Raw genomic sequence first — 16,463 nt, forward strand, 5'->3', positions numbered from 1 at the left:
AACCCCGCCGGGGGCACCGCACCCAAACGGGGCTCCCGGGGCCGCAGCAGCACCGCTTCTCCCGCAGCAGCCTGCGGGGCGAGCGAGCCCCGCTCCAGCGGGCAGGGGCCTCAGCATCCCCGGGGCGCGGGGCTGAGCTCCTGGGCCGGTGGTGCCGGTGCCGGTGCCGGTGCCGGTGGGTGTCGCAGCCGCCGGCTGCGCGGCGGCGGTCCCCGGGCGCCCATCACGTGCTCGGTGTGTTGCATTGTGTTTGCGGCGGAGGGAGGGCTGGCCGTGTCAGTGATCAATGTCATGACTTCCTCCTCGGGCCGGAGCAGTATCAGTGCACAGCTGAAGGAAGCTGATTACTGCTGCCTGCAAATTGGCTGGGAACAATACACGCGCGCACACAGCCCCGCACACACCCGCACACACAGCCCGCACCCTGGCTCCCGCGTCGCCGCTCCGCGCCGGGGGGGGAAGATGAGCTCGGGGGACGTCGTTTGCACCGGATGGCTCATTAAATCACCCCCCGAGAAGAAACTCAAGAGATACGTAAGTGCAACGGCTCTGCCGATGTGTTTTTTTCTGGCTAAACGGATTGGGGCATGTGCTCGGTGTCTTGCTGTTCCTCTGAAATGTCTCGCCTTGCTTCGGCTTCGCCCTGGACCAAAACAAAAAGACTCACAAGTCCATGCGCTTACGGAGCGTTTTAGTTTTCACCCATATTATTTTCCCTTTGGAATTAACCTTTCCCGGCTCGTATAAGATTATAATACTTCAATTGTTATGCAACATAGGTTAAAAACCGCATTTCGGTTTCAGTTAGTGTTGCCGTAACTAACAGAATTGCTGTAAGAGAATTTCAGATGTCACTTTTCCAGGGAAGGGCAAGAGCCTCCTTATAAAAACAGCCTAATACTTCAAATTCTGAGTCTCTCTTTGTTAAGATGCTCTGTCATTTCTGTGACACTTGCTAAAGGCAACATCTGCAGTAGTTTTATTTACCCATTTAACGTGCCAGATGCAGTTGCTAGCAGAAAGCTTGACTTTGTGTCTGAGATAAGGGGTGCTAGGAGATGCCGTGCTGTAAAGTTCCCGATAGCTGGAAGGTGAAGGGGGCTGGTGAGAAGCAACGAGCTCTGCGTGCATGGAAGCTGCAACTGCAGCGTGTGTAAAGGGGGCCCCTTGTTTCGTCCTCCATCCGCCTGGTTTTATGAAGAAAAAAAAGAGAAAAGGGTGTGTTGCAAACATAGGGAACTGTATCACTGCGAGGAAGGCTCTCCGGCTAGAAATAAATGACCCCTGGAAAAAATGGCTTGGGACAGCATTAAAAATGTAAGCCCATGGCGGGCCATTTTGCATACTCATTTGTGATGGTTCTTCACCAGGCATGCTGTTACTGTTGTTACACTTTTGAATAGTACTCGTTTGAGTCATGTACTTCTAACCTAACTTACCCCCTGGCACTGCACTGTGCTGGAACGATGCCTCCATACGTGCCCGTTGCACTCCCGGGCCATATACATCACTTACATCATTTGTCGTGTTCACTTCTGTTTATCAGCATTTTTCCTGGACTGCTGATGTTAGCTTTTTCTTGTAATATGAGGAATAACTGTCTCATGAAGAATGTGGCTGATATCATTTGGTGGTGTGCTTTTTCTTTGCACTAAAAACTAGGAGGAAGGAAAATGTACTGATGTTCGAATTTACTTTCAACTTATTCTAAGCCAGAGTTTCTTCTTTTAGCTCACAGTATTGCTTTGAAATGGCTGAATATTTGCTCTGTTCAGTTAGCATTTTCCAATTCTAAAATAACCACTACGACATGTCTCAAGGGAGCTGCAAATAAAATGTGGATATCTAATTTTTGTTGTATTTTGTAACGAGAGTACTAATAGCACTGTATAACTGGCACTAGACAATGTAAAAGCCACTGATTCACCCAGCTGGTCTCATTAGTAGCTCTGTCAGTGAAGCTATTTTTGATGACTCAATATTCATAAAAGGGCAAAGTAGAGAAAACAGAATGTGATAAAGCTGGGTTTTGAAAGCCCCCATTATACAGTCAAGATAATAGTCACAACAGGGGCTCTGATCAGCTCACAAGGCTAGTTGCAGTCTGCTCTGCTCACATTTTGCCGTACAAAACCTAGGGAAATTGGGTCTGTGTTATTCTTCAAACATCAACCACTAGATTAGCCAGTTCTCTGCAGATTAGGCTTTGCTTTCTGGTTAGGAGGATAAACTACTCCTTTGTCCGTAATAAAGCAGAAAGAAATCTGCTGCAAGTACAGCAAAATTAATGTCCTTTCTGCTATGACTGGTTACACAGTAGATGCTACAATCCAAATGGAAAATGCCTCTTTCCCACTGTAAACTACTTCCCCCCACTTTTTGCAGTTTCACCAGCATGGTAGCTTGTGCCTTTTGCACTGGGGTGGTAGATAGCTCAGGCTGAATCACAGTGACTGCCTAAAAACAACACAAGCTTTAAAACAATGACTGTTTAAACTGACTTCAGTAGGTGTCAAGTGTCAACCGCTTACAGGAGAATGGTGTTGGCTCTGGTTCTGAACTGACAACGTGCATAAATCCCCAAGCTTTACACCTCCCTTTGTGTTCAGCTGGCAAAACCCATGGGCTGAGCTGAGGCTGCCAGGGAGCTTCACATGGGGGCTTGTTCTGCTGCTGGCTGAGACCTCTCTCGCACTGGAGCGACTCGGCTGCTCTCACAGAGTTGTCTCCCAGTTTACCTTTTCCTGAGTTCAGCATCCGGCCTTTGTACGGTCTGGCCCGAGGGTCTCTTGTTTTACACACAGATAAATTCTTAATCCTCAATCTATCACAGTCACTAAGAAAATCCAATTAATTTGGAATGTGTAATTAAGAGACCAAAGTGATGAATTCAGGTTGTGAGGCTGGGAGCTGCAGATAGTCCCACTGAAACCACTGAGAATATTTACAGTGTTTGTAAAATTAAACAAATGCATCTTTATAAGATTGGAGCCCAGAGACCAAAGTATCCCTCCACTGATGCTTGTTTCTGATGGAAGCAATTAGGTTTTCTATGTGTAACCAAGTCAGAATTTGGCTCTAGGTAAGCAAAATGTTATTTTCAAAACTTTGAGAAGCAAAAAGCAGGTGTTAAGAGCCTACATTTTTCCTGCAATGTCTCACAAAGCTGATGCTCTTAGTAGCACTATTCTTAGAAGTGTCTTATCATTCCCTAACAAAGGCTGCTCTCTTGCATGTGCAGGAAACGAACACGAGATTAATTACCCAAGAGCAACTTTCTGTAAAAACAGACAGCTTAATGCTGAACACAGAGAATTCATTAGAAAGCACAGGGAGCTTCACTTCAGCAGTGAAATGCTCTGACAGTGGTTTAATAGCATGTACAATGCTTATCCCCCTGCCTGATACTTGAACCATGAATCCACCACGTCAGCCTATCTAAAGAGGCAGTTGTGCAAGGAGTCTCCCGGGAGAGCCTTTGGTGTGTGTTGCAGCTCTTTGTCCCCTAAGTGCGACCTGAAAGCTGCGCTGCTCTCATTTCCCCACTAGGTTCCAGCTCTCCCCACCATCTGGGGCTGTGCCGGGGAGCCCCTGAAGCTCTGGGGAGCTGGGGATGGGGCCAGGGTGAGAGAGGAAGAAGCTGCTACCAAAAACTAGGAACTGGTGGTGGTGGAGGTGAAGTCCATCATTCTCTAGACCAACAGTGCTAAGTTTCAGCATTGACACTCAGCCCCACAGGAGGAAGACCTGGCCCCACTGGAGATTGTTGGCGTTGAGATTAGTGGATCATGAGTACCAGCTTCTGTAAGAAATGAGATGTCATGGGAGAATCTGCTTCAGGTTTGATGAGGGTTGCAGTGCCTTATATTAGTGCTAAAACATCCAACCAGGGGTTTAGATTAGGCATTCAGAGTGACAAGGGAAAAAAGTGTTTATGTTGATGGTTTCCATATGGAAATATATCTGCTCACTGACCGCTAATACTTGTTTTCTGTTTATTGGAGAGGGAAGAGAATAGTTTCGTGGCCTAGAAAACAAACAAATTGCTGCAGCCAGTGTAAAAAGTCACTATGAAGGGTAAAAAAGACATGGAAGAAGGCACAGAGGATGTCTAATGAAATCAGTGCCATTGAGAAGACACATTCATGTGCTGATTAGGTCAAGGAGGGGGATTTTTAACAGGCAGTTAATTTCAACCTATCCTTGCAACCCTGTCCTGTAGTTTGTGACACCTGCGAGGAGCAGCAGCAGGAGTCAGGCAGCCTGCCCCCCCCAGCTCCTGTGAATGCCATGCCAGCGTTTACTGTTAGTGTTGTTACGTGGTTTGCAATAGTAAAGGTCTATATACAGATGCTTTCTTGTTGTGAGTCAGTGCCGCTCCATTTAAGTCAATGCTGCACAGCTGTACCCCAGCTGAAGAGCTATTTTTAATCTTCAGTACTATACAAATTGATGAGGGAAGACCACTTGCTCAAAAAAAGGCAAGTTTCCCACTTTACTTGAGTGACTGGTTTGTTCAAGCGTTATTGAAAGTCAAAATTCCTTATCAGCATCTCTAGAACAAGAATCCGAAATGGACCCTGCGTTAGAAAATTGAGCCTTGCACTTCTTACCACACTTCTTGGAGTGTCTTGTTTGGGAAGACAAATAGAGGGGTAAATTAATGTACCAGCTGCAGAAAGCAAAAGCAGTGTGGGTTCCTGCTGTCTCTGTGCAAGGGGCACTAAGTGCTGTCAGAAGGGCAGAGCAGCAAGGAGCAGCAGGCGGGTGCCTCTGACCGTTGTGGGGATCTGCCAGAACTCGACCACAGCGCACCATTGCCAAGGGTTTACAAGATAAGAGAATCTAGACAACTTCTCCATTTCTAGCTGAAGTTCTGGTATTTATCAGGAGAACAAACGGGAAGTTACTGGCCACTAAAAAGAAAAAGCATACTAGAATTATAGAAGAGTTTGCTCAAGTAATAGGAACAAGAGTCCCACAGCACTGCTAAGGGTGAGTAGGATGCAGAGCATCTGCTGTCTGATCTAGCCATGAGCTGGTGTCAGCAAAGGACATTGCCACCCTCACCTAAAAGAAATCCCCAAGTGCTGTGTGGAGCCAAGTACTTCTGCTGCTGGTTTGGGCTTTTGGGGAAATTTCACATAAATAGCTATCAAAGAGAAACCTCAACTTCATTTGCACTGTTTTATTTGGAAACAGTTCCTACAAAGCCTCACCCTTGAGCTCTCTCCCCCCTGAACAGTTACAGCCACCTTTTATATCCTGCTGGAACCAACATCCCAAACTCTCATTGAAATATCTGCATTCATTTAACCGATCTGTGCAGGTTTGGTAAGTCTGGTTGAGGAGTCCTGTGTGATGGAGAAAGCTGACAGAACCTTTTCGCTGGTTCTAGCTGAATGTTTTGCACCTATGTTTTCGCTGCTGTTACTGCATTTAAAAATCCGGCATATATTCTGTCTGGTTTGTATATTAAGGAAGAACTTAGTTTGGAGAAAAATAATACTTCCATACAGAAGCTCCCGTGCTGCAGACTACATGTTCCCTTCTCTATGAAATCCTGACCAAATCAATCTCACTGGTAAAATAACAGCAGGGTATTTATTTTAGGGAGGAGTTTCCATTAAACATTTGTAATTAGCTAAGTGCAAATCAGACCGTTTTCCACCCCTTAAGCTTGTTTTGGTAGTTTAAATGCGATGTTTATTCTAGACCATTTTCTCCCATTTTAACCTTGCTTTGGTAGGTTAAGTGCAATGTTTATTCTACACCATTTTCTTCCATTTAACCTTGTTTTGGTGGTTTAGATGCAATGTTCAATGAGATAGGCTGACTTCTAAGAAAAAGGTAATTTCTAACAAACACTGCTGTTCTTGGCAACTTGTGTATCGGAATGTGAAGCAGAATAATTTCCCTTGGATTATTTATTTGGGTGGAGCCGTAATAGCCCTGAAGCCCCAGTTTAATCTTGGACTACATGTTTTCAGTGCACAAGAATGTCCAGCTATTGGTTTCTATTCAAAACAGAATCCCGCAAGTTATCAGGTCTTTGCATTCAAAAATAGAGACTTAAAAAACCCATGCTAGTTTGAAATAGTGAAGGAAATGTTAACTTGAGTGGTAATTAAACTCATGATGCAATCAAACACGTCTTAGAGGAAGAGACATTACAAGTAGTACTTTGGTGAACTCTTTGTTATAGCATGAAAGCTATAATATGGATAACCACATTATTTCTACCAACGATGCGTTAAAATACTATGAATGCATATTATGTCAATTTGATTGCTTTTGGGGAAAGGGACAAGTTTACTCCTATAGTGCTACTCAGTAAAGAAACAGTCGTTTTATTTTCTTCCTAGTCCTTTTCTTTTGAGTTGGAAATGAATTAGTAATGTGACAAGACAAGGAAAAAATGCCATCATTGAAATGAAATTTGCATGTCAAAACATTACATCCAGCCAGATAAAATAGATTTTCTTCTCTCTCATTTAAGTGTTGAATAAAACACAGTGCTTCAACCTTTTCATTTCTTCTGCTTTACAGTAATATCCTTCACTTGTTTCAGTTTGTGTTGTGTCAGAAAAAAACCCCAGTGAAACCAAGAAACAAACAGCCATGCAAAACTGGGCTCTAAAATCTGCTGCAACTTGGCATTTGTTAAAAATAAACCAGAGCTGATGTCTGGGCTTCATGGCAGAAAAATACTCCCTTTCTGAGACTAACTCATTTGTAGCTTTGTGATTGTTAGAATGAGACAACTGTTCTTAGAGATCTTGTTATTCCCATCCCTTCTGATGCCAGAAACCCCACCTGACCCCTGCAGTCAAAACTGCTTTGTAGCTTTCCACAAAAGCCTTGAGCAGTGCACTTCAGCTATCCAATATCCTTTCCAATAGAGCATTTTACAGAAAGGCAGCAAAATGACATTACTAATATGAATTTAAAATTACTTAGATGAAGGTGTTAAATGGAATTTAGGCTGTCATCTGAAAGTTTTGACTCATTTTTGACAACCCTTTTTAAAAGACAATAGTTTCTGAGAGCCCTGTTAGTGACAAGTATTATTCATCCTGTGACTTCCAAGTCTCAGAGACCATGGGTTATGCATTCATATTTCTGTTGGACACAATGATTGCCATAATGGGACCCTGTTGTACTCTCAGCAGAGTGCCTAGCTCATGAACAATCTGGTTTTACATACCAGGCTTGCAAACTGTACAAGTTCAAGGATCTTACAGTTGTGAAGCCATTTTTTCAAGCTACATGAATTGGTCGTGCCAAGGAGAAGCCAAGAGTTTGGAACAAACATGAACTATGTTTTACTTGCAGGCTTTACAAACTGCACTAGGTTTACAGGAGTGTTGAGTTTATAAACGCTGGGAAAGCTGAATGTGCGTGCCTGCTGTAAAGCTGCGCTTCCAAGGTCTGTTGCTGATTCCACAGAAGAGCCGCTGGCATTCAGAGGTGGCTGTGCTGATCAGATCGCTATGCGACAAGAGGAAGCATCTGAAGAGATGCCAGCTGGGTTTACGGTAGCAATGAAGGAACAGTTTCAGGAGAATTCCTACAGTGCTTCACGAATTGCTCACTGGTAATCCGGCTACCACGTCTGTATTGTTTACTAATAGTTACAGTGGGAGCTTTACAAGCTGAAGAAGTTTTGTCTTTGAGAACTTAAACATTTTGAAGCTATCCTAAGAAAACTACTGAGCTGTCACAGAGGCCTGAGGTTTAAAAAGAAGCAGCATTTTAGTAGCTCAGGGAATGGCTTTCTTGAGATGCTTAGGCACTTTGTTCCCACTGAAATAGGATTTGCAGAATGTTATCCCTGGGTACTCCTCTGACTCCAGGGCTGGTTTTACAGGTCCTCCCTGGCTGACTTTCCCTGTAAAACAATGGGATTTGGACTCTGACTCCAGCTCCACTTTGTTCCTTTTAAAGAAGTTCCTTCTGACAGAGAACTCCGAGCACCGTATCACTCTTGAGCTATGGATTATAAAATAAGGGTGATCTGGGTTTGAAAAGTGAGGGAAAACCACCAGATAAACCCCATCATTATTTCAGCATCCTCCCAAACTCCTGCTTGCGGCTGGGCTGAGCCTGAGAAATAGTCAAGCTGAACCATCATTAAGACAAACAAACAGAAAGGTTAAGGGGCAGTGTGACTGGCATAGAAAGAACAGGCTTCATGACAGTGACACTGCTCTGGATCCCCACTTCATCCATCTGCATTGGGCTGGCAGACTGGAAAACTAATGATACTGGCTTTTAAAGGGAAAAATAGAAACATTTATTAAAGTGTTACTAGACTGCAAACCTTTAACAGTTTTCTTATGAAAAATATGGGATTTTTCTTTTCTTTCTTTTTTTCAAATTCACAACTGAAAGTACTGTTGCTATGTTACTGTAGTGCTGTGTAGGCTGCTAAATAAATACAGGGAGTTTAGTCCATGCCAGAAATAGAAAGCTGGGTCAGAGGTGACACTTGGGACATGTTGAGAAGAAAGAGAATATATAATTATTTCTTTCCTTCCTATCATTCTCTTCAGTGTCATTAACCCCAGACTACTTAGAAGGAAATTATAACAGAATTTCTGGACATGTGAAACTGTGAAACATTGACACCTCTGGAGCTCTATTAGGTCTTTTGGCTTTGTTTTTTGCAAGATCATATTTGCAAGAGAAACTAGTAACACCATTGTACCTTGTACGCTTGTGAGCTGAATAGCAACTTGGAGGTACCAAAGGGCATGGGGAACTGTTGAAAATTCACTCTGCAAAGGTATGCTCGGAAGGGAAAACCTGGCAGAGGGAACAGGCTTTGAGAGAATGTGCTCCAGTGTAGCCAGAAACAGGAAATTTGAGTCCATTGTCCTTTTTGGGGTAGTCTGGCAGGTTACCAAGGACCAGATATACAAAATAGTGCTTCGGCTCTTGTGGAAGCAGCCCTAGGTACCCATTTGCACCTTCAGCTGCTTTGTAAACCTGGCTTGTGAAGGTGCACAGGTGCCTTGTTTCTATAGCTCAGTCATTTTTATCCCTCCTCTGCTGCCTGCACATGCTCCTTGTGCATAGACCTTAGCACAGCAAGCTCTCCTTTAAGCTCCAGTGGCTGATCCAGTAAATGTACCACCAACTGAATGTACCCCAACTGTAAGTCGCTGATGTGAAAACTAGAGCCTCCTCCACCATGACAGGGCATGAAGCAGCCCTTATCCTGGGGACGAGGGCTGCAACCTCATCACTTGCAATCAGCAGCCTTGACTTTATGTCCAAAATGCTTTTGCTGATTCCGGATGCTCCGGGCCGAGCTCCACGAGCCACAGAGCTCCTCAGTCCTGGTGCTCTGGGCCTGCCTTGCCCACATGAGCATCAGCAGCCCTGGCCCTGCAGCAGAGCAGCTGGGAGCTGTCAGACCTTCCCACGAGCAGGAGGTGGGACATGGAGATGCGGACCCAGCTCGCTCCTGTGTGAGCTAACTTAGCAGATCTGTAATGACTCTGAAAGATCTTCTCCTTAAATATATATGTTGAGTTATAAACAAGTTATTAACGTGACACAATATGAGACGTCTCACTGCTTTGTGAAGTAGGGAAGAAGCCCACAGCCATAATCTGAACCAGTTCAGCACATGCATTCCCATTAGATATTTCTTTGTGTTATTTTTATAGTTCCCCCTACCCAAGAGACCTTTGGGACTGAAGCATTCCAGAAAATCCCACATTTACCATAAAACTTAAATTAGAAGGCACAACAAAAGCCAGCGATGCCAAGTACATTTATTCTTGTTCCTAAATTGCACTTTTTCTTAATTTTCTTTTTATTTGTTAACACTCCTTGAATGGAGGGCTGGAGTTCAAATGTCCGGGAGTATTCCCTAACACAATGGATATGAATAGCTGCTTTAATAAGAAACTTTCCTCATTGTCAACCCAAATCCAACCCTTAGTGCCTTAGACCTTGAGATGTGTCCGCAGAGTGTCTGAGGTTCTGTGTCAGAAGTTGAACAAGTAGCTTGGTATCCATCAGGGCTGTTTATTTACTTACATTAGGAGCTTGCTGCTGCTGCAGTTGGAGACATTTCTTGTTTTCTAGCACAACCAGTTTTTAGCCTCAGGCTGGAGGAGAGGGTGTTAGAGGCTTTCGTGTCCCCTATGGGGTTCAAACCCTCATTTCGGCTCTGTCAAATCTTTTATCCTTGCCAGAGACTGCATTTGTCTCAGACCCTAAGGAGCAATTATTGTGATTTATCTGTCTTTGGAGTGAATAAGATTTTACCAGGCATTTTCTACACAGAGTTCTCCAGCGGGAAGAAGTGCAGCCTACAGCCTGTCCTCTTCAGAGCTTTGTTGCCCAAGCTCAGCAAATTGCCCAGTTTTAACCATCAGCAGCAGCATTGCTAAATGGAAAGAAGAATGAGTTATACCCTCTACAGTTCTGTTACATTATCCTGAAGGACCCATTTGTCTTTCATTATATTTCTAGGTCCTTTGTGTTTGAAATGATCTTCTAAACTTTATAAGTGAAGTTGTTTTGCTGGCTGGTAAATTGAAGCTGTTTACCCATTAGAGTATTCCAAGTGGGCTGCAATGACGTTTGCCTGTGCTCTTTGTCAGGGTGAAGAGCTTGGTTGTTAAAAGTGAATGAAATTATGTCAAGGCAGAAGATTGCACATATGGCCAGGTTTCACATAAGCTGTACTTACCTAGGTGAAGACTAAGTACCCGTACACTGCTGCTTTAAATCCTTAAGGACTCCCCTCACCATGGCACTTACCTTGTTGTGAGCTCAGAGATGCTCTAGTGAAACTTGCCATTTGAGAACAGGCGACATGAGTTTGGGAGATAAAGAGCCAGAGCGACCTTGTGTGAAGCAGTAGCTGTGCGGTCCTTTCTGGAATACAGTGATGGAGAGAGGCAGGCACACCCCAGTGACATGTCTAAGGAAGATTTCCAAGCAAATGATTTGCATGTACTTCAGCAACCTGAGCTATGTGAAGATTTCAGCAGCGGCAGCCCTAATTCTCATATACTCAGAACTGACTGTGCACCCACAGGCAGGTTTCAGTTTGACTCGTTCCTCAGGTTTACTGGATTTGGCAATGGAACTGGGATCTCTGTATGAGCATATCATTGTACATTCTAGTTCAGAGATTAATTTTTTGACTGTAAGAAAGCAACTGTTTTATGTGCCATCTCTGCGTAGGAACAAAAGATAAGGAGCAGAGGAAAGCACTTGGATATAAGGCCTTGTACTATTAATGGCCATAAGCCCTAGAATCATTTACCAGCTAGCACCTGGAAACTGAAGACAATGAATGGGTGAGAATATGTGAGAATGCAGTTTCACTTTATTTTGTGTAACATCTTTTGCTCAAAACTCTCCACTCAAAGAGATCACAGACAGATAGAATTATGGTGAAAAATACAGTCAGAGTTGCAGAGAAGTTGGTAACTTCTTGAAGAGAGTAAACTGTCACTGGAAAACCTCACTTTCTATTTGAGAGATAAAAATCAATGCATAGTGCAGCCATTTTTGCTTTGCCTGGTAGAAGATTTGCATGACTCACAGCCAGCAGCATGCTGAGGACCTAGAAATACTCAAGACAAAAGCAGACGCTGGCTGCTGGCCGCTGGCTGGGGAATTCCCATAGCATCTCTGAAATGATGATCCTGTTTGATGGGGCAACACACAGAGCACAAGGCAAGTGGATATGATGTTTCTCCCCTAGGTGAGGTTATTAATCTGAAGGGTGAGAGACAGTGTGAAGGCTGCTGAACACCTACTGTCATAGCAGTCAGTCCCAGCTGGTGAGGCTGAGTGATGTAATGGATCAGGCAGGAGGAGAAAGTTTTCAAATGGGAGGGTGTAAAATCTGAAAGGCTGCACGTAGGAAAAGAGTCGCAGTCCTAATTCGAGTACGCAGGCAGCTCAGCAGATGGCCCAGCAGATGAGTTGCTATGCACCGCTCTATGTGTGAGAACATGAGAGTAACGGCGAGGCTCTGTGCAGAAATGTAGCCCTGCCCTTTGCATGGCATGGGGTAACATCAGATACTGCATTCCTTGCCCCAGCTGCACCTTCTGCCCCTATCAGGGCGCTTTGCTGGTTTGCACACTGAGCTTTGCACAACAGTGTTTCATATTGCTGCTCTGCGTTACTGCAGTTTCCTCCCCTGCGCTTTGCCTTCCCTCTCCAAACACAGCAAGAGCCATTCCCAGAAATACAGGTCCTTGCCAGTCGCACTAATACCGACATTACATCACTGACTTCTCCTGCCTGAGGCTGCAGATCAGGCTGAGCTGGCTCATCCCAGGGTGGGAGACCTCCACCTTTTGGGCTGTAGAGCAGCCTCACAGGGATGCTTTGAGTTTATTTCCTACAATTCCAGTTCCTCCCACAGTGAAGTCCAGAGAGATGTCATATGCATCCTGTGTGACTTCCACCTTCCCTAGTAACTGCAGCTCTTTGGGAATTCTAGGGAAGAACTTCAGAAAATCTCTAAAAATCCATTCTTTAAGAACTGAATGGTTTGCATCTGACTTTCTCCAGGGGATCTCTTTTGCTGCTTAGTGTTTGTGAGACTTTGGGGCACCGTTTGCAAATCATCGATGGACTTGCAGCTAGATCCTGGAAAAAGCCTCTTTACCACTAACAGCTTGGAGTAGCCGTTGCCACCCCACAGACACGTTATGCTGCTGTTCAGCATAGCCGTGTTAGGAGCTTTGTTTTTTCCAGTGGTTTTCTAACAAACCTTTGTTAATCCGGTGCAATATATTCATATGGGAGATTCAAATAATCCATGTTTTGTGATACAGCAAAATTCTGCCTTACTAAGTTTTACCACTAAGTTGTTTCAAGGAGCTCTATTTCCAATGCAATCTACAGGGGAAACTACATAGGTGTATAATGATGCATGAATTTAAATCACTATAATTATGCTAATAAACATCTCAGATATTCTTGGGATGAATGACATCTTTTTCTTTTATCTTAAACCACTTCTGAAGCAATGTAAACTAAACTGGGAACAAACATTGTCCTTTTTTCCAGCATCAGAGTTTTCCCATGGCATACTCCTGCCAGCAGATACATGGCAGCTCAGCTATGCTAGTAAAACTGCAGGCAAGCCCTTGGATTCAAGCAGCAACAACATGAGCAGCGGTAATCCCTGCTTTCCCACATACTATCGTCTTGTCAGATTCCTTTTATCATCTTGCAGTCTTAAGGCTTTGTATCTCCTTTGCCCTTGGTATATTTACTTGAATTGCAAACAAAGAGTTTAAGTAATCCCTCCTAGTTCCGCTATAGTCGCCTGGAACTGGCACTAAGACTACCAAACACACTGAGCTCATCCAAGGGGAGATTGTCATTTCCATCATGGGTCGGCCACCCATTGGGATGACAGTAATTCTGTGAGCCTCTAATGAAGGGTGTTTGAACAACGTGATGGACTAGGATGCATGGTTTAAGGTATTTCATTATTGGACCTTTAAAGTGTCTTCAGCAAGGAGAACGCACCGATCTTCCATAATTAAATTCTGTATGTACAACAGCCAAACAGCAACAACAAAATCCAGGTCTATATTTGCTGTTTGTACAATAAAACTCTCTGACATGTCTCTCAGCATAAAGACTGTGAGTCAATGTGGAAGGTTTTATGGTAGTAAAGGAAAAATTAAACATCATCATCTGTCATAAATGTCCTAAAGAAGCAGAAGGATGTTAAAAACCATGTTATGCTGGCTCTCATTTTTTCTACATAGCTTAATATTTTGGACATTCTGCATGCTTACAGTAAAACAGTTAAATAGGAAATAGTGAAATCCACTATGAGTTTTACATAACTTTTTCTTTCATAACATACTTGTGCAATAGAGGAGTCAGAGTGTAATAATCAAACTATGCTTTTTCCGTGACTGAACATTAGTGGCTGTCTGGAAAATTGCATGCCACCTATATTCAGTGAACTGGCTGAGCAAGGAAGTCACCTCCAAGGAAACTAAAACATAAAATTTTATGTGTTTGGGTAAGTTGACTTTTGCTAGGAAGTAACATAAAGAGGACAAAAATACCTTGTTTGCCACCGTTCCTCTTTGGTGATGGTATCAGTCAGCACTGGGGTGCTAACACTGCTCACAGACCAGTCTGCAGCCGCCTGACTTGTCCAGGGACTGTCCTCACATAGGAATGGTGGCAACAGACCTGATGTGTTTCTGGTGAAGGCACTGGAGGAGCCTCCAGAGCAGCAAAGAGAAGTGCTGGAAAAAACCTTAACCTTTTGTAGGAAGATCTTGTAGGAAGCAGAGGCCCTTTCTTCCTGTAGCACTTACATTTATGGTAGTGACTCGTGTGAAAAGCTTTGGCTGAAACGGCCAGTTATCACTCTGCTAGTGCTGGGTGTTGCCTGTCTCTTCCCGGTAAAAAAGCTGAGCCACAGACAGGGTCTGTTCTGGGAACAGGCTCCAGGTACTCCCGTTAGTCAGCAAATACCAGAGCCCCAGGCAGGGAGTCAGCAACAGGGTGTGGGGGGGGACACGACACTCCAACACCTGTTGGTAACCCAGTTATTGCAAATAAACGTTGACTTGATGAACTTCTAACCCAAAACCTGTTGTGTCAGAAAGGGACTCTTCTAATACTTGGCTCCTAAGGTCAGGGGTACAACTGTGAGAAGACTGGGGACATCTCAGCTGGTGGAAAGAAGAGCTGAGCTATCCAGATAGTTACCTAGCTACACAAGGCCTTGGCAGCTCTGACCTCTGTTCTTTTGAAACCCATGTCTCACTATGTTATATACTTGGCTTATTATTCCTGGATTTGCTCAGCTTTTTGGTGAAAATGTTATTAAATAGTAATTTAGTTCAGGGGAGAAAGAAAGAATACAACTCTTTCTCGCAGCATGTGTAGTACATTTAGTGGTTTCAATCCTTAGCTTATAATTGCTCTTTCCTGAATATGATGCTGTTGGGAAAATTCTTAGTTTCACCGTGTCAAGCCATTAATTGATCAAGGACCAAAGCAGACGCAGAGCACTGTGGAGAAGGTTCTTAAGTATTGAAAGTCACTGGTAGTAAGCCTCTGTGGAAATGGTGCCCGGCTGCGGCTGGGGAACTTGCCCTCCAGTTACACATTCCGCTGGCTGCAAATGCAGTGCTGCTGCTCTTTCCCGGCGCAAAGACAAGGCACAGCCACGGCGTGAGTCATGGATCTGTGCTCAGCTGTGTCTGACACATGAAACTCTAGAGCAGGACAGAGGCAACAGCTTTGTTGTGTGGGAATGCAAAACATGCACACACACACACACAGAGTCTTACGTTCATGGCAGCCGAAGACCTGAAGGTCTCTTTAGAAGCCTTCAGCTTTGACTACGTCCAACCAGCCCCACTTCTCCCGCATTCTTCCTTCTAGTGATTTTCATGGCTAATCCTCAGCATCCATGCAAGTGATTCCCTGGCCTCCTTGGGTGGCTGCAGCCAGTAATAGCCCCACATAACAGCAAAATAGCCACAGGCTTAGAAAATGGCAGACAAGCAGGAAGATCTGTCTTTGCTGTTTCTCTCCCTTGATCTGCAGCTTATTTGATCACACGCTGTAAAATGGATTGTGGGATGGGGCTGTTTTGCCTGCGAGTAGGGCTGTGGTCCTGAAGACCCAGAGAAGCAGAGCTGCTCCTCTGAGAAGGTGTTTCAAACACAGAGCACCTGACGTCTCTCACATAAAATCATGACAAAACAGATGTTTCTGACACAGATCTGAAGCAATTTGTGAAGTGAAATTAATTATAGGTATATGTTGTAGGGTTTGATTTAAACATGGATTAGAAAGTATGTGAAGCAACACTATCTCTAAAGACATTGATTCTTTACAGCAAAAGAATGAAAGTGAAAAGAAAGCAAAGTTTTTTAAAACAATAGAAACAAAGAGTACTGTAACTCTGGTTCTGCAAAAATACAAACATTGTGCACTGGATGCAAGAAATAGTATAGGGAAGGAGCATGTGATTATTTCAGTGATTCATTCATCTTCAACTTCAGTTACACACTGTGGGTCTGATTTTGCACTCAAGAAAATCTTGAATTCTCAATGAACACAGGATCAGCCATGAAGAAGGAGTCTTGGGTTAAACAAGTGAGAAGTCCTAACCCAGCTCTCTTTCAAGGCAGTTGGATTATTCTGCTTGATTCTAGTAAGAATTCAAATAAACTACAGTGAAGAAGAGTCTCAGGCTACAGGAGAAAATTAGCATTCAAAGAGATGGACAACGATGTCCTATGGCATATTTGAAACACCAGCAGGATAGCCTTCTACAGGCTTTATTGAAAGACGAGTACCCAAATATCCCCAAATTCCCAGAGAGGCTTAAAACTCTGTCTTTGTTTTTTGTTTTTGTCACTAGATCATTGTGTAAATTATGCATATTGTAACTTCATGACAGCAGTGCAATAGTATGAGTA

The 16,463-nt window shown here is 43.9% G+C and overlaps 1 protein-coding gene across 3 annotated transcripts in view; it reads left to right on the plus strand.

Annotated features, from left to right (window-relative positions):
* The first annotated feature begins 269 nt into the window (after positions 1 to 269).
* The window catches only part of GAB3 (GRB2 associated binding protein 3), a 64,130-nt gene continuing 47,936 nt past the window's right edge, over positions 270 to 16,463 (plus strand). For all 3 annotated transcript variants that reach the window (XR_010614860.1, XM_065689535.1, XM_065689536.1), the window contains exon 1: positions 270 to 534. Coding sequence is in view for 2 of the 3 variants with exons in the window: in XM_065689535.1 (XP_065545607.1) it covers positions 292 to 534 (243 nt within the window). In the remaining variant the exon portion in view is untranslated. The remainder of the gene's footprint in view (positions 535 to 16,463) is intronic.

Source organism: Lathamus discolor, chromosome 9, assembly GCF_037157495.1.
Source record: "Lathamus discolor isolate bLatDis1 chromosome 9, bLatDis1.hap1, whole genome shotgun sequence".
Taxonomy (NCBI): Eukaryota; Metazoa; Chordata; class Aves; order Psittaciformes; family Psittacidae; genus Lathamus; species Lathamus discolor.